Source organism: Ceratotherium simum, chromosome 16, assembly GCF_057802395.1.
Source record: "Ceratotherium simum simum isolate JZ-2026a chromosome 16, ASM5780239v1, whole genome shotgun sequence".
Lineage (NCBI taxonomy): Eukaryota > Metazoa > Chordata > Mammalia > Perissodactyla > Rhinocerotidae > Ceratotherium > Ceratotherium simum.
The window spans coordinates 39,341,298-39,364,883 of NC_141915.1; the positions used below are offsets into that span (position 1 = coordinate 39,341,298).

At 48.9% G+C, this 23,586-nt stretch overlaps 1 protein-coding gene across 4 annotated transcripts in view; it reads left to right on the forward strand.

Moving 5' to 3' along the window:
- The window catches only part of CDK12 (cyclin dependent kinase 12), a 73,134-nt gene extending 51,499 nt beyond the window's left edge, over window positions 1-21,635 (forward strand). Inside the window, exons 14-17 of one of the 4 annotated variants that reach the window (XR_015554716.1) lie at window positions 1,741-1,849; window positions 2,316-2,459; window positions 6,127-6,226; window positions 21,381-21,635. Coding sequence is in view for 1 of the 4 variants with exons in the window: in XM_014790740.2 (XP_014646226.1) it covers window positions 1,741-1,744 (4 nt within the window). In the remaining 3 variants the exon portion in view is untranslated. Of the gene's footprint in view, window positions 1-1,740; window positions 1,850-2,315; window positions 2,460-6,126; window positions 6,227-8,306; window positions 10,522-21,380 lie in introns of those variants that run through there. The other 3 variants (XR_015554714.1, XR_015554715.1, XM_014790740.2) reach the window with 3 other exon arrangements.
- The last annotated feature ends 1,951 nt before the right edge of the window (window positions 21,636-23,586 follow it).

The following is a 23,586-nucleotide window of genomic DNA, read 5'->3' on the forward strand; positions in this document are numbered from 1 at the left end:
GCAGGAAACCAAGGCTTAGGGAAGCGAAATGCCTTGCCCACAGTCTCACAGTGAGTGAGTTAGTGGCCGCCAGCCAAGACTAGACTCCAAGAGGCCAGAATCTTAACTTTCATGAGTATAGGGCCCCTAACTTTAAGATCACCAACTCCTAAGAGCCCTGGGCTTCCTCAGGAAAGGAAGGTAAGGCTGTGAGATTTTGAGGGGGGAGGGACAGATTGAGGGGGAAAAGGAGATTTAAAAACCGTTAGTAGAAAAACTGAGAAGCTTTATATATTTTTACTTCAATCACATGCAAATTGTACAAGTCTAATTTTTATTTAGAGTCAAGAGCTCTGGTTCATCAGGAAGCAAGTGGCAGCCACTGCCAAAGATCCTGATGCCCTCAGAGTTACCACAAAGTTCAAGGAGCACTTTGACACCATCTCTGGGGGTTGGATAGCAGGAAAAGATCCTAGAGGCAATGTGAGGAATTTACCCTAAATCTCAACTCGGGCTCCTTTGCATTACAATACAGCTATATTGAAAAGCAAAATCAGAAGGAAGGGAGAAAGAAAACACATCTCATCTGCTGGGAAACTGAGAGGAATCTCTTAATTAGAGAAGGGATTATAGAACTCGGAGTAAAATGAGATATTCTCTGAGATTACAGGAAATTGGCGTGGGGAGGAGGGAACCCTCTACTTCTCTTCCTGTTTTTTTAGTTTTGAGTTGTTGTTTTTCTCCTTTGATGAGGCAGAAGGAAGGTGGTTATGGTGTTCCACAGAGACCTAAGCTTTAAATAGTGTGTTCAATAAGCTGACATGCCCATTCTGAAGTCATCTCACTCTGGTGCTGAGACTCCCTTCCCCTCTTTGGACCTTTCTCAGATGTATCTGCAGTCCCTTCTAATGCTTATTTTCTACACATATGAGTCTGAGAGCCACTGATGAGCAGAAGGGGAATGCTGAAGAGTCCCTAAGCTGGAAGCAGAATCTTGGAGGAAGAAAGGCACCACTGGGCAGCTTAGAGAAAAAGTTATAGGTCTAGGTCAGAGGGGCAAGGGATCTGCAAAATGAGCATTTTCTGCTGATGACAAAGAAATAGATTTCAATACATATCCTTTACATTTTCTCCATCTCACCCTAATTGATAGCATAGGGAGAATGTGGAGTTGGTACCCATACAAATTCATCCCTACCTAGGGAATGTGTGATAAGACCTACTTGCCCAAATTGCGTCGTCTGCTGTCCCTCAAACTTCCATTCTGTTTCATAGGACCTTTTTTTTTGCCTCAAGCCCTTCTTGAAGAAGTTGTTTTGGACAAGAGAGCCTCGAATACAAGCTGATGATCTGATCTAAAACTAGATGGCCTCCTCTGAGTCACCTTCTTGCATTAACTTGGCATTAACTTTGAACCTTCATTACCCTTTATAATTTTGGGTGTCACAGCTTCTATTTCTGTTGAATTTCTAACTTACCTCTTAAGTGTAGGAACCATGGTTTTTATTTTATCAGATTGGAGCTGGTTCCCTGGAGGTAGGAATCTTAGAACAGTTACAGCTCTCTCTGGAAGCATACCTAAGGTTCATCTGAATCCTTCTGGGCTTCATGAATTCAGGTTTGAGGGAATTGGAAGAGTGGTGACTGTCACTATCACTGTTACCTATCAAGGCCATGCTTCCTGGGTGAAAGACCAAAAGTCCTGTTTGGTGTCTAGTCCCTTGTCTCATGTCTAATGTAACCTGTCATTTTCCTTTACAGGTGACAGCAGCAGCAGGAGGGATGGCCTCTGAGGAATTTGGTGATGTCCATCAGCCACCTGGCATCCAGAGCCCTGGCAAGTTCACTCTTTCACAGACTCTAAAGCCAGGTAGGGACCTAAGGCTAATTAGATACCTCTGGCCTGCTTCTGTAAGGATAAACACACACACACACTTGCACACACACACACACACACACAGTCTCAGAGAAGTTTCTTATTCCCAAAGATCTCCAGAGGAGTTTTCTTAGCTTTTTATTTGACCCCATTATGGTGTTCTAACTTTTGATTAACAATTTCTCCCTCCTTGCTAGAGTGGGTAACCCCCTTTATTGGCATTGGTGGTCATTTCATTCTTGTTCTTTCCTCTTGGCCAGCTGTGCTAATGGACATTCCTCTACGGTGGGATGCTGATGTCGATTACTCTCAGCCTGTTCTCTAGAGCACGTGCCCCACTCACCCACCACCTCATACACACACAGAGCCCTGCCTTCTTCTTCCCCAAGAAGCTATTTTCTCTCCTTTTCTTTTGAGTCAGGATAGGGCAGTGCTATCAGCTTCTCCACCTCCTTTCCAGGTTTGATGGGAGATCCCATCTGTCCAAACACTATGCAAGACACCAGAAGTAGAAGCTTACAAGCCTGCTTCTCTCCATCCTCAGTGCCTAGAATCAGGCAGGTCACCAGCCTTCAGTGCCTGGCCCCACTCTTCTTGTTGCCAGGTAGGTATGCTCCTCTCCCTACCCACCAACCCCTAACAGGGGTCATATTTCTCTCTGGGAGTATTTCTCTGTTGTTAAATATCTCCAACAAGGGGAAGGCCTTGGTGGCTCAGCTCTCTGCCTTGGTGACTTCCAGCCCTAATCTTCAGCAAGAGAGACCTCCCTTATGTCAAATTTCCATCCCCTCTCTATAATTCAGAACCATTTCCCCCATTTAGTGGGTGTGGGAAGAAGGGACGAGTGAACAGATAGTATTTAACACTGGAGGGGAAGGGTCTAATGACAGGCAGCCTTTCGCTTGGGGCTAGAAGTCTGAAGCCCCAGATGTGCATTCTGTCCAATGGCCTGGCATCCTTAGAGAGTACCTGGATGTTTTGAGGGAAAGGTGTTTTATCTGGTGTCCATTCTCGAGGACAGGGATTTCAGGCTCTGAGAGTCTGTCCCTGTTTATTCCCAGACCCCCAGGAAGTGGAGAATGTATTGCCGTAGGGCAGAACCCACCATGAGGTGGTACTCTGTCTCGAGCTTAGATGACAGCTCTTCTCTGGCACCTGTAGAGATTTGGCTGGGGTGCCAGAGCCTCTCCTGCCATTGGAGGTGACATCAGCTTACCCTTATGACGTTAGGCCTCCTCTCTCAGCAGTGCCTCTCTCACTCGTGCAATCCAGACAGCACAAGCACCAGGCCTAAATAAGTGCCAGCTCTGGGTAAGGTGCTCCCTTCCCCTGGTAGGTATATACCTTGAGTTGGAGTTAGGATGGGGTGGATGGAGGGATAGGACAGGTGTTAGAAAACAGAAATGTCCCTGGAAGTGGTTGAGCAGTAGGTATGCATGTGGTATCTTGATGGCGCAGAGAGCACCAACGTTTATAACCCTGCCTACCTGCCTGTCAACCTGGATGTCTGATTCCTCAAAGCAGCTGGCCTACTTAGGCAGCTGCAGTCTTGGTTTCTGCCACACGAGGGTGCTGCTGACCAATTAAAACTCCTGCCCCTTAGCAGACAGAGTTTGGGCATGGAGGGCACCCTTTCCCTAAGATAGGGGTCATAAACACTCCAAGAGAGCTTAAGAGCTGGGGCCCAAAAATCCAGAAGAGTACTTAGCACCATTTATTCTTCCTTAAAAATGGCCTGAGACTCTGAAGACTCTGCCCTAGTGGCCTGATAATCTCAGTATGTTCCCAGCTGAACTTGGGAAGCCCCCTAGCTCTAGGCACCAAACATCTTGCACAGGTGCTTCTCTCTCTCAAGTTGTAGCAGGTTCCAACTGTCCACCGCACTATCTCCCTGCTTCCAAGACAGTCACTTTAGAGCTCTGAGGGTGGGGGTACCTGTGGTTTTCAGAGAAAACATCTCTTACAATGTACAAATCTCAAAAATCTCTTACTTCGCTTAAAAGTATCTTTGTTAGTGAGAGAGTGTTGGAGAGAGGACAGAGAAGAGGGAGAGTGGCAAAGTTCAGCCTTCTATGCCCCCATTACCTCCCCCAGCATCAACCTGCAGAGCTCAAGACAGTCTAGTGGATGTTTGCAGCCTGAGTGGCTGGAGGACACCCCAGGACTCTGAGCCAAAAAAAAAGATGTCAGAAAGCAGAATGGGGAACAAGGCTTCTTTGGCCCATGGGCCTCATACTGACCTCATACCCGTGTAATGGCTCTGCCAGAGATCCAAGTGGCCATGGGGCCCTTATGGAGATGAGATATCCCACAACTGATCCTCAGTCTTCATGAAGCCCTTCCAGGCTGAACAGGCTACGGGAGATGACAGAGATTCTCCTCCTCCCTCCAACCCCCATGCCCGAGGGCCCCTCCCCAGGAGGACAGCTTGATTAAACAGTCGGTGCTGCTGGAATTACTGCACAGCTGGCACTACCCCCAGCACCCTGAGCAGAGCAGCAGCACAGATTAAAATCTCCAATTAGCGTTAAAGTGAAGTGAGGAGGTATTGAGGCTGCCAAGGAGACCAGGCGGGAGCCCTGGGTTGGCGAATCCCCCCACTCCTGCCTAGAGTCTGTGAGCACCCTTGGTCACCTCTTCTTTCCAGCTCCTCTCCCAACAGCTCTCAGTACCCATTCGCTTTACATTGCTTGGGGCCAGAGGGCTTTACAAGGGGCGGGGGGAGGCGGGTCAGATGCCTTACCTGACAAAATGCTGGGGACACCATAAGTGTGGAGGAGAATGAGCGTAATCAGTGCTCTTCAAGGGAGATGCCCTACTCACAGCCTACCAGGCATCCAGGTTGAGGCGACTTCACACTACTGCTGTTTCTTTTTGCCTAGAGAAAGGGGAAAAACAGGACAGGTCCTTCCAGACCCTCTTACCTATAAGATGCTAAGGGATGTAGTGCCTACACAAACATCTATCCTTGTATATTTTATCCTATCTGACCCATCTGTTCCCACCCAAATTATGGCTCCTTCCTTCCTCTTTCTCTCCCTTCTTTTCTTAGCTTTCCTGTGGGCAGGGGTAGGCACAGTCTGGCTTGGGAGCATCACCGTGCCCTGCCACCTGGGTCCCAGCCAGCCCCTCTTTATCTTCTTTGCAGTTTAGGGAAGAGCAGGGATATGCAAAGAATGGAGGCCTCAGACTCTCCCAACCCCTGAACATCACACCCCCTCCTAAGGGCCCTCTACCATTTACAGTTCTGCCCTTCACCCATCAAGCCCAGAAGGAGGGCAGCACAACTAGCCACGCCCTAGGATTTCCCTCTGCCCCTTTAAGGGAAATGGAGGTAGGTACCCAGCTGACTGAACCTACTCACACCTCCAGAAATTAGACACCAGGGCACAGTGCCACCCTCCCAGGCTGGCACATGTTACCCTGGCAGAGGTTCAAATAGTCCTCCCCTCTACATCCCCACCCCATGTCTTCCTCTTCTCTCTCCCTCTTTCTTCCTGTCTGTCTCTCTTTTTTTTTCTCAGCTCAAAGCACAGCTGAGCCTGAAAAGGGCGGGGGCTGGGGGGAGGACCAAGCTGGGGCAGGGGGGTGGAGAGCTCCAATAGCACGTTTTCACCTGCCATTTAATTGGATGTATTTTTAATTAATGGGACCTCAGGGACCAACATGAGACAATCTGATCTCTGAATAGGGACAGGGGAGGGATTGGGTAAGGGAGGAGGATTGGGCCACTGGGTGCGGTTACCGGGAACCCAGGCCCATCAATCACTGGCCACTTTGCGTTCTGGCATGGAGAATAGTGAGGTGGAGGAGGAGGGGAGGCACTGGGGCGAGGTGCCAGGATTTACCCCCAACTGCTAAGACCTCCAAAAAGGATGGAACTGTACTGGTTGACTCAGGTCTGGGGCCCAAAAGTGCAGCCAGAATATTAGGTAAGGCTGTTTTCTTGCTCCTAGGGTTTTGTCCAGTTGGGCTTGTCCCAGTGAGTGCTGTAAAAATGTGAAAGGAAGGTGGGGACAGAGCATTGAGGTCCTTGAAGAGAGAGGACAAGAGCTAGGGACCATAGAACCAGAGACACTGTGGTGAGAGGGAAGAGAAGGGCAGAGTTCAGAAATATTTCTCTACATTTAGACATAAAATAAGTGCCATCAAGATTACATGCAGAACGGCATACAAATGAGGCCTGGTGCCTTTTGGGTATGAATCATAAAACCTTGCTGTTTCAAGGAAGAGAACTTGGAGTTCATCTTGCCGAACCCTTCATTTTACAGATGTGGAAATGGAGACCCAGAGAGGGGAAGTCAGTTGAATCCTGTCCTGGAGCTGCTGTGTGTTTCTGGATTTGAAGAGTTCCTGGGAACACAGGGAAAGGTAGGTAGGTAGGGTGTGGGAGGAAAGTCAGGGGAAGAGGGTCAGTAGGATATTATTCTCTATTGTGTCTCTGGCCCCTGAGTCTTGGAAGCAACTCAGAGGAGTCAGGCAGGTGCATTATTAGGGGGACTTTTCCCTCATACAGCCTGTTCCAGGGGTCATCTCATTTATTCCCTTGCTTCTAAGCAGGCAGATCCCCCACAGCCGCCCCCCCCTCCCTTGGGATTCTACCATATTCTATAAGGTCCACAGGAAGGGAAATGCACCAACTACCCCAGTTCCTTAACCAAGAAATAAATCCCTCAATGATGACTAAATATTAAGCTTTTTTTGAGATCTTATCACAAGTTTCCCTGCCACAATATAAGCTGCTAGAGAAAATTATGCCAAAAAATGTAGCAAGGAGTGGTCTTTTACCTCTTATCCCATGTCTAAGCCAAGAACAGAGACAGAATGAAACTCAAGGCACTGAATGCTGAGTCAGAAATGCCCCTTTATTCATGTGGTGCCACGGCCCCAGAACTCTAGTCAGGCCCCATCTGGCTCTGTGTGGTGTTAGTGCACACTGGAGAGAAGGGCATGTTTCCAGCTGTCCCCATCCCCACCTTCCTGCTTGCTTCACTGTTCAGACACTAGGGTTAAGGAGGGAAAGAATGAAGGAAAAGAGTAGCTTTCTCACCAGGTTGCCAAAGGTGGCATTTCCTGGCATCTTCTCCCTTCCTCAAAAATTTTAACATTTTTTTTCTATATTTCATGAGATTAAGTTGAGATCAGGGCAAGGATGAACACAGAGCTTGGAAAGCAGTGTGGGTAGAAACTTTGTTACACTCTCCAAGCCCCCAACACCTTTCCCCTACTCCCAGAATTGTCTGCTCCTCTATCTTAGTACCCCTGAGGTTTTTTTTTTGTTTTGTTTTTTTGCTGAGGAAGATTTGCCCTGAGCTAACATCTCTTGCCACTCTTTCTCTTTTTGCTTGAGAAATATTTTCCCTGAGCTAATATCTGTGCCAATCTTCCTCTATTTTGTATGTGAGGCATCGCCACAGCATGGCCACTGACAGACAAGTGGTGTACGTCTGCTCCTGGGAACCAAACCCAGACCGCCGAAGTGGAGTGCACTAAATATAACCACTAGTCCACAGGGCCAACCCCTTAGTACCCCTGTTTTATATCCCCAGAAGCCCTAGGGAAGAGCAGGATATGCCTCTCTAAGTGCCCCCAGCCTCAACCTGCCCTGTCCTTAGACCCTCAGGGTCATCTCCTTGGCTGTCTGATTCTCTGACACCTTTACTGCCAACAAGATGAAAAGGGCTTCCTTGCATTCCCCCAAGACAGTCTGGAAAGAATTCATCTAGCTCCCCACCCTGCTTCCAAGGGCCTACAGGGGTAAGGGTAATAGAGGAGAACTGTGCCAGGTAGTTGAAAAGGAAGATTCTCTTGTCAAGGGAGGTCAGGAGAAGCCTGAAAGTGGGGAGCAGATAGGAGAAATTTGGGAACTGAGGCCTGTGACTGGCTGCCTAACATAGGGCAGGCCGTTCATATTGAGTATTGTTTGGGGGATTTATTAGATGGCTCCTGTTTATAGAGCTGCTGTTTCTCCTCTGAAACACAGAGCAGTGGAGAAGAGCATGCAGTGAAGAAGAAGGAGACAGGGTGTCAGGCTTTCTTTAGGCCCTCTTTTTCACCCCTTGTCCACCCCTACTCCAACAATGGAGGTATATTGGAGGGGCAAAAAGGCCCTTAAAGCATTTAATCTAGATTATGGATGTTTCTCTAAGGAACAGGGCCTCTCTTCCCCCAATCCCCACCAGCCCTGCCTCACACTTCAAAGGTATGTGGCACACTCTAAAAGTGCCGGATCTGCTGCCCTGGAGTCAGAGCCTGGAGCTTGCTCTGGAGTCCAGAAGAAACCCTGAGCCTTTGCAGGGAAAGAGGGATAGACTTAAAGTAAGTGGAAGGCAGAGGTAGCAGTACCCAGAATCCTCTGCACTCTGGAGAAAAGGGAATCGTTCAGGAGCTCAGTATTGGCCCAGGGTTTAGCTTTTACTCTGACGAGACCCCTTTCCTCTTTCTCTCTCAGTGTGTCCCACTGGTTGGTGAGAGATCCAGATGTCTGCACCTCCTATTTTAACACCTTGAAGGTTGTCATGCAGATCCCCTCTCTAGCTCCCAAAGCCATGAAGGAAGGGAAGAAAGCATCTCAGAGGTGGCAGTGTCATGATGGCCATGAGCACCCAGGAGAGAGGCCAAGGAGAAGAAACATTGACCAGAGAGGGAACCAGGAGGAGATGCCTGCTCCTGAACCAGCCTCTTTACCTAATCCTCTCCCACGCCCCCTCTCACATGCCGACAATGCTGTGTGCCCAAGTGCCAGCTCTCCTGGCTGGTGATCCTGCTCTGCCATGCAAGCAGCCGGCTTTCTGCTCCAGCACAGAGCACATGATGGGGTCTCTTGCACTCCTTTGATCACTCATCTCAATGTGTCTGTGTTGCAGATTCCTAGAGATGAAGGAGGGAGCTCTGGCCCTGCGAATAGGAAGATGGTGGGCTCCGGCGCCCTTTGGGTACATATCTGCCTGGCTGGAGGAGGGGGGAGGAAGAAGGCTGCTGGCAGCTCACTTGAGCTCAAGATTCTGATGACTCATAGCAATGGGGGCGGCTCATGAAAACAACAGAGAAGAAGGGGGTCCAGGCCTGTTAGACCTCTCTTTTACCCTATTTCTCCCCGACTCTCAGCTCTGTGGACAAAGGTCTCTCATCTGGATTGTTGAGCAAGAAAAGGCCCTAGAAAGAAGAGAGGGAAATGGGAGAGGAGAGAGCAAGAAAAGCTGAGCGTACCTAGTGAGAGACTTCCCAGTAAGGAAAGAATAGGAGAGGCCAGTTATTCTTGCCTTACTGTATCCATTGGCTGCACAGAGTGTACTGGGCATCCACATGTGCTGGGGCAGTTCAGCACTCCTGGGCACCTTCCAGAAGAGGAGCTTTCCAGGCAGACACAGCTACTCTTCCCTGCCCTCACTACTTGTCCAGAGCTCTAGGTACCCAGCTGACACCACATGACTTAGGAATTTTTTTTTCAAAAAAGCACTGTTCCAAGAACCAGGAAGGATTACACTTGGTCTCGGGACTCTCTTCCCTGGAAACAGACGTCATAGATCTCCAAAGTTGCTGATTTCCTCTTCCCTTACAGGCCAAGTTGGCAATGTTCATTTTCTCTATCCTTTCTGAATTAGGGGGATGATAGGATACTGTGTTTGAGATCACACCAACAGAAAGGGACCAGAAGGTGGACCAGGAGAACCATTCATGCCTCCAACCACAGGACCAGGTGCCTCCTTGTTTCAGCAAAGGGAAGCAGCAATCTTGGATACCAATGTATCCAGATACGTAATAATAAATACCCTTGCTCTAACCTCAGAGAAGGATTTGCTAAGAGGAGGGGAGTTCTCTGACAGCCTGAATTTTCATTTGCCTGTTTGTATTCCTTTCGTTACTGTTGGCTCTGCTCTCCAGCTGGGGTGAGCGTCCCTCTGCTCCTGGAGATCCAGAGACAATTTTGATTGGAGAAAGGACAGACCAACCACTCTTCATGTAGAGAGATGGGACCCGCTCCACTCTCCCAGCTCTCCCTGGCAGCATCAGGAGCCCAAGGGCCCTTGCTGGAACACCGATAATAAAGCTCAGTCCTGAACTGAACCAACACATTACCTGGCTCTTGTATAAGTGGTGCTATGAGAGGGATCCTGGGTGCACCCAGGTGGGGTGTAGGCAGATGTGGGGACTTCAGCCCCAGAGGAGAGAGAAGAATCACTCCTTGGTACCACATGCTCCTCCTCTTTCTCAAACCTTCTCCTCGGTCCCTCTTTTACCTCCCTTCAGCCAACTCCACTCCTGGCCACCTTATCCCCTCCAATCTGAGAAGACATGGTAAGTAGTTGTCTGTTCCTACACTTTTCTCTCTCTCACTCTCCTCCTCTCCTCCCAGTTCCCAGCCAAGAGTTATCCCATTTGAACTCTTTCCACCAGTGAATGCCATCAGGATCTGAACCTAGAATCCCCAGCCTCTGCCACCCCTCTGACTCTGAGAATGCCTCTCTGACTCTGAGACTGACTCATCAGTCCTCACAAATATAGCCAGGCCAAGGCTGGTATGTCCACTGGCACCAAGGGCCCTGACCTGAAGCAGAGGGCAGCGCTAGGGGTGCAGTGAGGCCTGGCCCTAAATGCGTGTATGTCTGTGCATTGGGCACGCTGGTTTATTAGTGTTATTTCAGCATTGTGATGCAGAGAGAGTAAGTGTAACAGCTGCTCCTTGCTTGCAGTGTTTATTGTTACCTAGAGACAACCTCCTGGCTTTTTCCCAGCTCCCCCTCCCCCCCAGCCCAACCCCCTCCCTGCCAACAGTCCTACTCTCCACACACTGATGGGAAATTTATAGCTTGCCCATACCATGCCTTTAACCCTCTCCTATCTATAGGATAGGTGGGGCGAGGGAAGCCAAAGTGAGCAGTGGGCATGCTTGGGCCCCAGCAGGGTAGAATAGTGTATGGAGGAGAGAGGGAGGGACGGAGGGAGGGAGGGAGGGAGAAGACACCTCCCCTCCACAATCTGTGTGTCCAGACTCAGGTCCCAGTTGCCCTCCTGGATCTCATGTTGAGAGAAAAGAGCTTTGGACCTAGCCTTGGGATCCCAGCATCCTCCTCACAAGATTATTCTCTTCCCTGGGCATCTCTGAGCCCCCTAGTTGGGCTGCCGGTCCTGGGCAAGTACATCGAGATAGTATTGAAGAAGAGAAGTAAATACAGAGTGGCAGAACCCCCAGCCCGCTCCTTTCTATAGAGATGTCATATTGAGACAAAAAAGAGGTTGTGGCATGAGGGGTGCTAGCCAGATCTGTACAGCATGTCAAACATGAAGCTGGCTGCTGAGCCTAGTGGGAAAAACTTAACTTCACTCTGAGCCCAAAATTAAGGTCCTGAGAGAGTCCCAGGCCGTCCTCCAAGCTGATCTTGGTCTGGTTAGGCTATTCCTTTCTGCTTTTCTTCCTGGTCCATTTTCTCCTGCTAATCTTTTGGTTTGATACCTTGGGGCAGATCCAAGAGACCAAGGGGACTGAGGCATCCTAGTCATGGTCTCAACAGAACTCAGGAGAACTGGGGAAGCTCCTCTATCCGCTCCTAACCTAGGACCTTTCATGGAGGGGTACCATGTCATATTCACCATCCCCACTGGAAACGAGAGGAAAAGGGATCGGATTTTAGCAGAAAGGATAGAGGTTGGACATATGAAAAAACTTACTCATGTGCTGTAAGACTTCAGAATGGGCTGGCTTCTCTTCAGAGATTTTTTGTGTGTGTGAGGAAGATCAGCCCTGAGCTAACATCCATGCCAATCCTCCTCTTTTTGCCGAGGAAGACCGGCCCTGAGCTAACATCTATTGCCAATCCTCCTCCTTTTTTTTTTCCCCCCTTTTTCTCCCCAAAGCCCCAGTAGATAGTTGTATGTCATAGTTGCACATCCTTCTAGTTGCTGTATGTGGGATGCCACCTCAGCATGGCCGGATAAGCGGTGCGTCAGTGCGCACCCGGGATCCGAACCTGGGCCGCCAGTAGCGGAGCGTGTGCACTTAACCGCTAAGCCACGGGGCCAGCCCCTCTTCAGAGATTTTTCTTCTGCCTAGGATGGGTTTAAGTCTGTGCCTACCCAAGGCGCATTGGAAAAACAGGGTTACTTTTTTGGGGCTCCTCCAAATTAGGCCTCCGTGCAGTTTCCACACAGTGCACTGCCTCAGGCCTTCTAAATCTACTATGTGTGGTGTACTATGTGTGGTGGTTAGATCGCAAGTTTTGGAGGCACACAGCCTTGGGTTCTAGTGCCAGCACTGCCATTCACCAGCTGTGCTACCTTGGTAAGTCACTTAATCTTTTTGAGCCCTAGTTTCCTTGTCTGTGAAATGCAGATAAACAATCTCTTAAGGTTGTAGAGAGAATTGAGTGAAATAATGTGTGTAAAACACCTAGGACAGTGCCTGATACTCAGTAGGTGCTGAATCAATGGTTGATGCAATAGAGTCTATTACTTTTATGGAGTTGGCAGGGCTGACATTGCTTCAAAGACTCCATTAGTCCCCTGAAATTGTAGGCCAAATATGTGTATGTGCATATACTGGGGAAAATGTCTATGGTTTTCTTCGTGGAGCAGGGGGTGGAAGTCTCCTGGAAAGGAAGTAGCCCCGATCTCTTGACTCAGACTGCCCAAGAAGTCAATTCCCTCATTTCCCTGCCTTTCAAGCCAGAAGTACCTTAGGCAGTGTTCCACCTGGAAGTACAGCTTCATCTAAGATGGAGCTGGGAGAGACAGCCATTAGGATAGCAACACCTAGCATTTGGCAGGCACTTTACAGTTTGTCAAGTACATTTACCTACGTTAGCTCTTTTGATACCCAGAACATTTCAGTAAAGTGAAGAGAACTATCATTTATTGAGTGCCTACTATATGCCAGGCATTGTGCTGGGTGTATTTTTTTTTAAGTATGTTTGAAGTCTGTAGAGTGTTTCATCACCTAGATATGCCATGATTTATAAGGCTCATCTCCTATTTTTAATCATTTAGATATTTTTACTGTAATAATATCACAATCAACATCTTAATATATAAAACTTCATGCATTTTTTATAGTAAATTCCAAGAAGTGGAATTATGGGTCAACAGATACAAATATCCTCCCCTCCCCATAGTTATGATCATTTTATTGATGTACCCTAATGAGAATAATGTTTTTTAATCTTCCTCTTTGGAATTCTGCGATGGAAACACAAGGGCAGCCCCTTATCCCTCCTTTACCCAACAGAGACATTAATAATCTATCATAGCTTTTTTTTAATTGAGGTAATTATAGATTCACATGCAGTTGTAAGAAATAATACAGAGAGATCCTTTGTACATATTATCTACTTTCACCCAATAGTAACATTTTATAAAACGATAGTATAATATCACAGCCAAAATATTGACATTAATAAAATCCACCAGTCTTATTCAGATTTCCCCAGTTTTACTTGTTCTTGTGTATGTATGTATGTATGTTAAGTTCTATGCAGTTTTATTTTCTGTGTAAATTCATATATCTACCCCTACAGTCAAGATAACTGAACAGTTTTCAACACCACAAGGATTCCTCATGTTGCCCTTTTGTAATCATGCCCACCTCACCCCTCCTGAACCCTTGACAACCACTAATCTATCTTCCACTTCTAAAATTTTGTCATTTCAAACATGAAGTCATATACTATACAACTCTTTAGGATTGGCTTTTTTCACTCGGCATAATTCTCTGGAGGTCCATCCCAAGTTTTTGTATGTATCCATGGTTTAGTCCTTTTATTTATATGACAATATGAATGTACCACAGTTTGTTAAGCGTTCACCTGTTAAAGGACACTTTGTACTCTCACTTTGTATTCACTAGCAATTAATGAAGTAGTTCATTTTATGTGGTGTGCTGAGTGTTTCATATTCACAATTATTAAGCTTCTTAACCCTTCAGGCATGCCACTATGATTATATCCATTTTATAGATGAGGAAAATTGAGACTCACAGTAAATGATTTTCTCGCAATTACATGCTGTTAAATGGCAAACAAGAGCCTGGAACCCAAGATAATAGGGCTCTTTCACTACACCGGGCTTTCTCAGACATTGCTTAAGTTGCTGGGAAGAGGGTGTGGGTGGAACCAGAAGAGAGGTGTTGGAGGCAGGAAGAACATTGGAGCAGCCCGGGTCAGTTCAGGTCCTCACTGCTAACTTTGCTTCATAGGTTAGAAGAACATCAGTGTCATGGAGCAGGGGGCAAGATGGCATGTGCCTTTGAAATTGTTTCCCTTTTGCCAGGGAAGAATGGGGCTCAAGTGGATGGAGCCATGAGAAATCTGCCTACAGACCTGGGACCTGGAATGGGAGAGGGAGGATCCAGCCTTTGGGTGTCTATCAGAGAATGAGTAGTCAAGGCTTTCCTTGAAAATGTGAAGTTGAATGTGTCTCTGATGAGGTCTGAGGAAACTGAGGACCATGACAAGTGAGCTGTCTGTTCTGGAGGGGTAAGGGAGATATAGCACTTTTCTTTTGGTGGTAGTGGGGAAACTATAGGTCATTTAGATATACACACACACAAACCTTGGTTAGGCTCAGTGTCTGGGACACAGTACAGAGGGCAAGCAGAGTGGAAGCAGAAATGCTAGTCCAACGCTTATTGCTGACTACCGCTGCTCTTTCCCTCCAACTGAAGTCATGGACAGTTAAGTCAGAAGGAGCTGGAGAAATTGTTTGGTCTGTCCCTCAGCCTTTGGGCACTGGTTGAAGCTGACAGGTGGAAACCTAGAGTTGGCTCGGACGTGATGGATGGTAGAGATGCCAACTTTCAGAAGAGGTTTGGCTCCTCTCCTGGGAGCTGTGTCTGGCCAAAGGCTGCCTCCTCCCACCTCCTGCTGGAACCAGCTCCTTTATAGTTGATGTTACCATTGCTCCTTTGGCCTATTCCAGTGGCTGTGGACTCATAACAATTTTCCCCATCTATTTACGGCTCCAGAACCAGGCTGAGAGCACATATCACTCTTCTCCATCTCCCTTGGCCCATCAGAAATGGCATATCTTCTCGCAGTGGCACCCACCATGCTTACCCAGTAATTCCAGTCATGGGGGATAAACACTGAGGCCTTCAGGATTTATAGGGACTACATTGCATTGTTGAAACAACAAGAGATGTCCATTCTGAATGTCTTTTGGTTGGGAATTCTTAAACAAAGGGAGACCACTCTTTACCAGCTCTTACCCCTACTGAGATTTCCTGACTGTCAGAGGTCCTAAATGTGGCTAAAAGACAGCTACCTTCCACTGGAGTTGGAGCTGGAACCAAGATGGTTGCTTACCAGGAAATCTCAGGACCCCCCACCCCACTTACTCCCTTTCCTTGGCTGCTCCTCTACTCCAGGTCCCCTCCTCTCCTGCCACCACTCCCTTCCCGTTCCTCCTTTCTCTTCTCTCTCTCTCTCAGCAAGTTTTTTATGTGATTACAGGCACTGCATGGTAATTAGTGCTAAACTCATTTGCACAACTACAGTTAATTGGCTACAACAATTAATTAATGTGTTGGAAATTTGGCACTGGAAAAAAAAAGTTTTTCATCAAGAAAAGGGCAAAAAATTGTAGAGTGAGGTACCGGTAAAAATCGAGGGCAGGCTTCAGAAGCTCAGCTGGGCCTCAAACTTCAGGCTGGCTGCAGATGCCTTCCTACTCTCAACTTCAACACATTTTCCTCTTTCATTTTTTTTCCTCTTTCTTTCTTTCACTATTTCTCTTCTCTCTCTCTTTTTTTTTTTTTTTACAACTTAAGCAAACTCATTTCCCTGATAAAATATAGCATGACTAATGGCTAGAGCATGTAAAAATCATTGGGAAAATGTCCTTGGAAGACGAATGCATTTTCAGCAGAATAATTAACTTAATTAACAAATTCACATGCATATTCATCAGGCTATTAATGTCTTCTCGGCTCAGCTTGATGAACATTGCGGTAATAACCATCTCATTTACATACTGCATTCTACTGCGATCCAAAACAGAGACAACATACAGGCGTATATATACACACACACACATACACACACACTTGCATGAATACACACAACATGCCTGGGCTGCTTTGACTTCCAGGTTGGCTGGGAGTGTGTGTGTGAGTGTGTGTGTGTGTGTGTGTGTGTGTGTGAGAGAGAGAGAGGCAGGGGATGTGGGAACGCGACTGGGTGGTGTGATCTTTAGAGGGTCATGAGTGAGGTGGCCTAGGAATGTCCACATGTGGATGTGGATGTCTGAGAGAACTTTAATTTTCTCTCTCTCTCGCTCGCTCTCTCTCTCTCTCTTTCCTTATTTCCTTTTCTCTGTGTCATTTTCTCTCTTCTTCTCTCGCCTCGCCCCCCACCATGTCTCTCTAGGGAAAAACTTGGTATCGGTGCCAACTTTTTCCCCCTTCCTCTCCTCCCTCACTCTCCTTCCCCTCTCCCAACTGCTGCCAGCCGGCATCAGCGCCGAATTGCCATCTCCTTGAGCTCTCTGTGGAGCAATCTCAGAGAGCAGTAAGGTGTGACGCGGGGCTCTGCTGGCTTCGCAGCACCGCCTGCGGAAAGAGCGCAGGATGGCGGAGGAAGATTAAGAGAAATCGCGAGTAGGGCTCGGCTGCCATTGGTGTGTGCAAACGCCGAGGAGGAAGGGAGAGGGAGAGCGAAGGCGGCGGGGGGGGGGGGGGGGGGGGCGGGGAGGAACCAGCAGCTGTCAGCCTAATTCTTCTAACACTCTGCTTGTGGTCATATTAGAAAAACACATTATGCCCCTCGGTGCCACTCACTTATACTTGACATACGTTAATGTTCTATATCTCCATTCTCGGGTCTTGACGACGGTGGACTTAGGGTCAAGAAGGGTGGTATTGTGAGTGGCCAAGGGGCACAAAAGATCCTGCCTCCTCATTTTGTCCTGACCTCCAATCCCAGTCTGTACTAGCCCTTTAGAAAGCAAGCCTGGGCCCAGAGTTTGCATCTGATGCCTCCTGGCCCAGCTTTTTGCAGCCCCTCAGGAGATGCAGAGGTCAGAGGACACCTGGAAGCCCTTTCCCCTAAAAGTCACTCCCCGTTTAGAGTCTTAATAGGTCACTGTAGGGCCAAATGAGACCAGCTTTGTAGCACCACTACCCCTAACCTTTCTAGGACCCTCCCTCTTAAATCAGAAGTTGGGAGTCAGAGAAAGGAGTCCGTGATAGTCAGTGCTCCCTGAGGGGGTTACAGAGAAGCTATAAACAAAACAAGGCCAGGATTGTTTCTGGGTTGCTATGGAAACCAGGTTCCCTTCTCCTGGCAGGAAGGGAGGGGTGCCTGAGGCCTTCCTCTTTCCACCAATCCTGAAGGCTGTAAAGGCGGAGTTTACTAAGGCCTGGGGAATAGGGATGGTCTTGGAGGACAAACCAACCATTTCTAGCAGCTTTGCTTGTCAGTCCATAGCCCTTTGACCCTCACCTTCCTCACCCTCTTACCCCAATATTTAGTCAAAGGAGACTTTTTCCTCACAGTGCCTTGTCCTCTATGGAGACCTGTTGCTTAGCAACCCCTAGTGCCTTCTTCCTAATAACTTGCAGGGACTGAGAGATATAATATCTGTCTCTATATTCAGTTCCCCTCCTCTTTCTATTTATATTTAATAACTGAAGGCCTGTCTTGGGTTCCCTTGGCACATGTTTTAGAGGGCTTTTAGAGGATTAAGCTGTAGCCTGAAGAAATAAAGTTACACCTGAGGAAGAACTTCCAAGCAGGGAAGAGTGGGAGAAAAGACTAGAGTAGGTAGGGAAGCTGTGGAATCATATTCTCTTAAGTATAGGTAGAGAGAAAAAAAAATTAGAACTTGGAATGTGCAGAGGGGATGTCCACAGGGATCCCCAAGGGTCCTCTCCTGGACCTGGAGTAGACCCTAACAGAGCTGCTTTCTGGGCTAGCATTTTCCAATCCTCACATTCCATCCTGCCCCTCCTTCCTGACCACTTCCAGTCTAGAGCCTTCTCATATTTTTATATGTGGGAGGCCTGTCCCTTTGGGGATGTCCAGTTTCCTAGTGTCTGGATGTTGGTATCCAGGAAGGGGGGCTGTGTCAATGTATATTCAGCAAGGCCTGGGTATCTCCCAAAGTTTTTCAGTCACAGGGAAAGAGTTCTTCTAAGATCTTTACTAGAAAACCCCAGTCCTGACCTGGCAGTGGGGGGGTGGCGGGGGAGGCTGTACAATATCACTAAAAATGAGGAGCAAGGAAGGCCTAAGGGTATCCTAGTGGCTGCACGTAGAGTCAGGAGACCTGGGTTTGGGCACCCTCTCCTTACTCTCCTGTGATCCAAGTTATTCACTTAATCTTTTAAACCCCTTGTTCTTCATCTGTAGAGCAAGAATAATAATGTTTACCTCCCTGGACTTTCATGGGATCAGTTAAAGCAATATGTGAAAGGAAACACTCTGAAAACTGTCACATTTAACTAAAACATTATTTTAAGGTCTGGAAAAGACCTCTGGCTGCCAGGGAGAGGGAGGCATCATGAATCCAGCCCCACCTGGGCTTAGTAACACCATTAGTTTGTGGGCCAGAGGGTGTGATTCTTTGCCCTCTGGTAGCTGGGGTGGGGAGCTATAAATTAAAATCAAGCACAAAGCTGTCTAGGGAGAGTAGCACGCAGTGTCCCTATCATCTTCCCCCGCTCCAGTCCCAACCTCTGACCTCTAGTTCTCCCTGCCGACACGCCACCCTGACCTGCCACCCTTCTCCTCAGTCAGCACCTTCACTGCCGTCGTGCTAGCTCACAGACTGTACAATTTCACCCTCCATACCCCGCTTCTCAGCACCTCCTCCAACCCGAGCCTTCTGTAGGAGACAGATGGGATGTCTGTGATGGAAAAGGCTCTGGGCTCTACGCCGCCTTGGGTGGGCAGCCCCCCTCCCCATCTCCCCACTACTCCCTCTCCCTACCTAAGACACTCAGATTCACCCCAGGCAGCTTGGGGAGCTGTTCAGGATTCCAACTCTCTTCCCTTCTCAGACTTGGCACCAGAAGCAGAGCCAGAATGGCATCTTTCTCCAAGACCTAGACCCCAGCCCCTCTTCATGGAAGACCAATTCAAAGGAGGAAGTAGGTTAGGGAATGGTAGGGCTCCATGTAAAGGGACTAATGTGGAGAGGCAGGGAGAGGCCCAGAGTCCCTCACTGAGGACCGGATGGCTAGGGTTTGCGGCCTAAGTTGACAGACAAGGCTAAACCTAGGCAGTTCCTTTGTTCCAGAAATCTGGGGTCCCTGGAGGGAGGCTCCGCTTGGGGAGGGGGAAAAGGGAACTAACATTACAGAGCACCACCTGTGAGCCAGGCATGATGCCAGAGCCTTTTCATACCTGTACTCACAACTAGCAGGTGAGGAGTCCGGGCAAATAGGTGTCTCATGAGCTCTTAGCATCTCTCAGCACAGTTGACCACCTCCTCCTTTGATATCATTGCCAATTCTCCTACCGCTCTAGCTGCTCTTTCTCTGTCTCCTTTGCAAGCTCATCCTCAACTCCTTAGACTTAGCCAAGTCCCCCGATACACACTTTTATGGTACTATATATCCTTCTTTCAGAGCATTTAGCACAGTTATTTCACACTTATATGTGCAGTCATTTGAATAATGATTCTATTTCCCCCACCAGATGGAAAGTTCCATGAGGGCAGTGACCATGTCTGTCTGTGTTCATCACTGTGCTCTCAGTGCCCAGCACAGTGCCTAGCATAAAGCAACTGTTTGGTAAATATTTGTTGAATGAGTGAATAAATGACAAAAGGACATCTCTCTGGTCTAAACTCAGCTTCTTAGCCACTTCCTCACCCCAGAGCTGACTCAACCCCAGTGTGTGGACCAGAGAACAGGATACGTAGGCGGTCAGCCCACCTCATTCTCCCTGGAAAAAGCCATCAGGACAGGACTAGCCCAAGTTCCAGAACATGGGGCCCCTGCCCTGCTGGAGCCTGGCCCTGCCTGTCTGCTCTCCAGCTTCTCCAGGGAATGAGAGAATTCCAAGTCTCAACCACCTCTCCCCATATTGGGGCCTAAAATCACTCATGAGCTGGAGGGAAGGAGTTCCACTGGAGAAGGGTGCTCTGCAGAAAATTCCTCTTTTCTGCCTTAGCTGAGACTGCAGAGACCATCTACTGCCACTCTTCTGTTTGCTTCTGTCCCCTTCCCCTGGACTTCAGAGAAGGGGATGGTTTGACCAAGTGGGAGGGATAGATGGTAAGACCAGGACAGGCTGCTTGTTCCTTGAAATGTCTGGGGGGCTGGTGATGAGCCTCAGCCAGGTGATTGGAGCAGAGAGACACAGGATCCTCAAAGGACTTGAGGCTGCACCCTTTAGACCTGGGAAGCAGGGAGTGGACAAAATGACCTCTGGGAGGTGGCCAGCCTTCAGCCCAAGGCTTTATCTGACTTCTCTGCTGCCCTTGCCGTCTGACCTCAAACAGTATTGCCGAAGCTACAGGAAGTTCAAGTTCGGCCAGGCCTGGCAGCCCGTTACTCTCCCTGGCCACTTCCCATTCTAGCCAACCACCCAGCCCAGAGCATCTCTCCCACACAGCTCAGCACCAATACCCAGTCCTCACTGTGGCCTCTCACCGAGTCCCCTTATCCTCACGGTGCCCCTCGGCAGCCAGGTACCTGGGGTCTTGGATCTGGAAGCCACTCTAGGCAGTGTTGCTCTCTGACCCCACCTGTTCTCTGGGCCCCCAATGAAGTAGGACAACTCAGGCTGTGGGCCAAGTCCTTGTGTCCTCATCAAAAGCAACATCTGTCCCCTCCAAGAAGATAACCCTGGGAAGAGGGGAATGAGACAGGCACAGGGGAGAAACCCTGATCCTGCCTGGGCCCTCACCCCAGATTCCACTGCAGGCACAGATTGAGGGTGAGGACTAAGACAGCCACAGAGGCCTACACTCACACATGTCCCTACACAGGCCTTCATGCCTCTGAGCCCCAGAATATGAGGGCCCCTCCTGGGCTCACCCAGCTACCTGGGCTGCTGCTTCTGCCAAGCCAGCCTTCTTTTATTCATGTGTTGTTTTATTGCTGGCAAATGCTGCTGCTTGCCGCTGTTGGAGGCGTTCCTGCCAAATCCATCCCAACATCTTGGCCTGGCATCAGGGCGGCATGCTAATGTGGAAATTTAAAGAGCCGCTCAGCTTTAAATCAGAATTTTAAATGAGCAGCAGTGCTCCAGAGGGACCTGGGCAAAACCGAGCAGTAGCTGATCCACCCTTCCTACTCCCACTCCCATAGCATCCCCCCACTTCCTCCCACCTCTCCCCTTGACTTGGACACTAGATGAGAGAGTTACATGGGACACACTAGGGAAAGAGGGAGCTACTGGGGCAGAAGAATTGGTGCAAAATGGGGTCATCTAGGCCAGTAAAGTGCTGGGATCCCCCAACTCAGGTCCAAGAAGGGATCCACTGCTTGCTGTAGTGGGCAAATGGAGGCAGGGCCCCTCCACACAAGGGAGCAGGGCTGGGGATGGTGAAACTGACATTCCTACTCCACTTTCCATTTTACCAGGAAACGAGAAGAAAAGGCCCAGAGCAGAGAAGAAGGAAGGTGGAACTCCGTGAAGACCCTCATGTGTAACATTCACTAGTGCACACTGGGATATGTGCACACAGCTGTGCATGCAGGTCAGGATGCTTGCTGAAGCCCCCTATAGCACATGTACACACAGCTCGCACATCACCCACGCATGGAGAGGAATTATTCACATATGCAGGGCAGTCTTTCTCCCCATAGTCAGGCCACTGTCCTAACCAGAGCAAGCTGGTTTCTGCAAGTTGCTAGCCTGAGTTGCCCCAGGTTTTTCCATAAATCCTAATGTACCAACATTCCCCAGCTCCTGGCAGCTACCTGGAGTCAACTGTAATGGTGATGGAGCCCCACAGCAACTCTGCCAGGATAGGGGTGGGGGGCACCTGAGCTCATCCTGTGCACCTGTCTTGGCTACAATGTGGTGCCTTCTCTGGTGATTATCAGATGACAGGCTCTGACATCTCATCTGGGAGAGAGGTGAGGCATCTCACCTCATCTAACCTCTCACCTGGCATAGCCTTGGTTTCAGAGGGAAGAGGGGGCTAATGGGAGGTGAGAGAGACAGAATCTGTGCTTCTCTGTGACCCCCTTTCCTCCTTGCCTGTTTCCAGGAGATAGGTGGCCCCACATGATCAGAAAACATTTATCGAGTGCCTACTCCCAAGGGGACACTGTGCCTAGTTTAGCACAGTACCTCACAATTTTATGGGGTGGGTTGATGACAGCCCCAAGAATCTGGATGTCCTGCCCCCATTGGAGGATCCACAGTAACTCACATGGTAACCTCAACCTTACCCATGTTAGGCTGCCAGGCCAAGGGATGCTCCCTGACCTTCCCCAGGATTCCCCCTCCCTCAAAGAAGGAGCCAGCTCCTCCATGGACTGGTGTGGCTGCCAGCCAAGAGGCTTGGGGCAGGCCTGGGGCATGCAGCTAGCACCTGCCCGCCAAATCCCCAAGGAACACCCTCCTCCCCCACTCCATAGCACCATTCAGATGGCCCCTGGGCTACAGGGAGATAGAGCTCACCCCTCCCCTTTCTCAGAGAAAACTTCAAGCTGGAAAGCCCATCACCACCCTTTCCACTGTAACCTGCTCCAAGGTCCTTGACCAGACTAGATATACGAAAGACCTACCAGGTACTTTTTCCAAGCGGGACCAAACACTTAACACAGTAGGGGTTGGGCTGGTGCTAGGTAAGGGGCCTTGAGGGGTGAGGCCTGGGCTAGAATTATGGGAGAAGTTATTGAGGTCAAGAGATGGATGAGGAAGAACTTGATGGGAGTGAGATAGGATGGGAGACATGAAGGGAAGGGGCTGAATGAATCTGCCTCTCTCATCTAATTAGCAATATGCAAATAATATGCAAATAACCCCCTCTTTGTTTAGAGACCACAGGGCCTGTGCTTTTTGGAAATAGGCTACAGAGGGACCACTAGGCAGTGTCTCTGAGACCTTCAGACATGGGACATGCAGGCTCAAGAGAGAGGCCAGAGTGCGGCCATCTGGTTCTAGCTTATTTCCTGGATGGACTCACTCTCTATGGGCCTCAGTTTCCCTGTGTGTGAAATGGCAGGACTGGACTGGATGGTCTCTTAAGTACTGACAGTACTGACAGTCCAGGGTTCTCTGAACTGGGGCCCAGTGCCAGCCCAGGGTGGAGGGGTTGATTCCACTCTGGGGTAGAAGCTACTTGGCTCTTTTGCCCCTGCTGCCCACCTCAGCAGTTGTGTCATACCACCCTCCACATCCCTCTGCACCTGCCATGCCAAAGGTGGGCAGTTTGCTGCAGGCACTGTCTCCTACTCCTTGTCTTTACTCACACTGTTTCCTCTGCTTGGAATGCCCTTCCTGCTTTAGCCCCTCACCTGGCTAACTCCGACTCGAAACGCCTTACCTACCTTACCCTTCCACCTTCTGGGCATCCCTATGCACTGTTTACTTCTCTCATTTCCCACTAGATGGTGAACTCCTAGAGGGCACATACTGGGTTTTGTTCAAGACGGAATCTCCAATGTAAGTGTATTAGTTTCTTAAGGCTGCTGTAACAAATTACCACAACCTTGGTGGCTTAAAACAACAGTTTATTCTCTCACATTTCTGGAGGCCAGTAGTTCAACATCAGTGCCACTGGGCCAAAATAAAGGTGTCAGCAGGACTGTGCTCTCTCTGGAGGCTCTAAGGGAG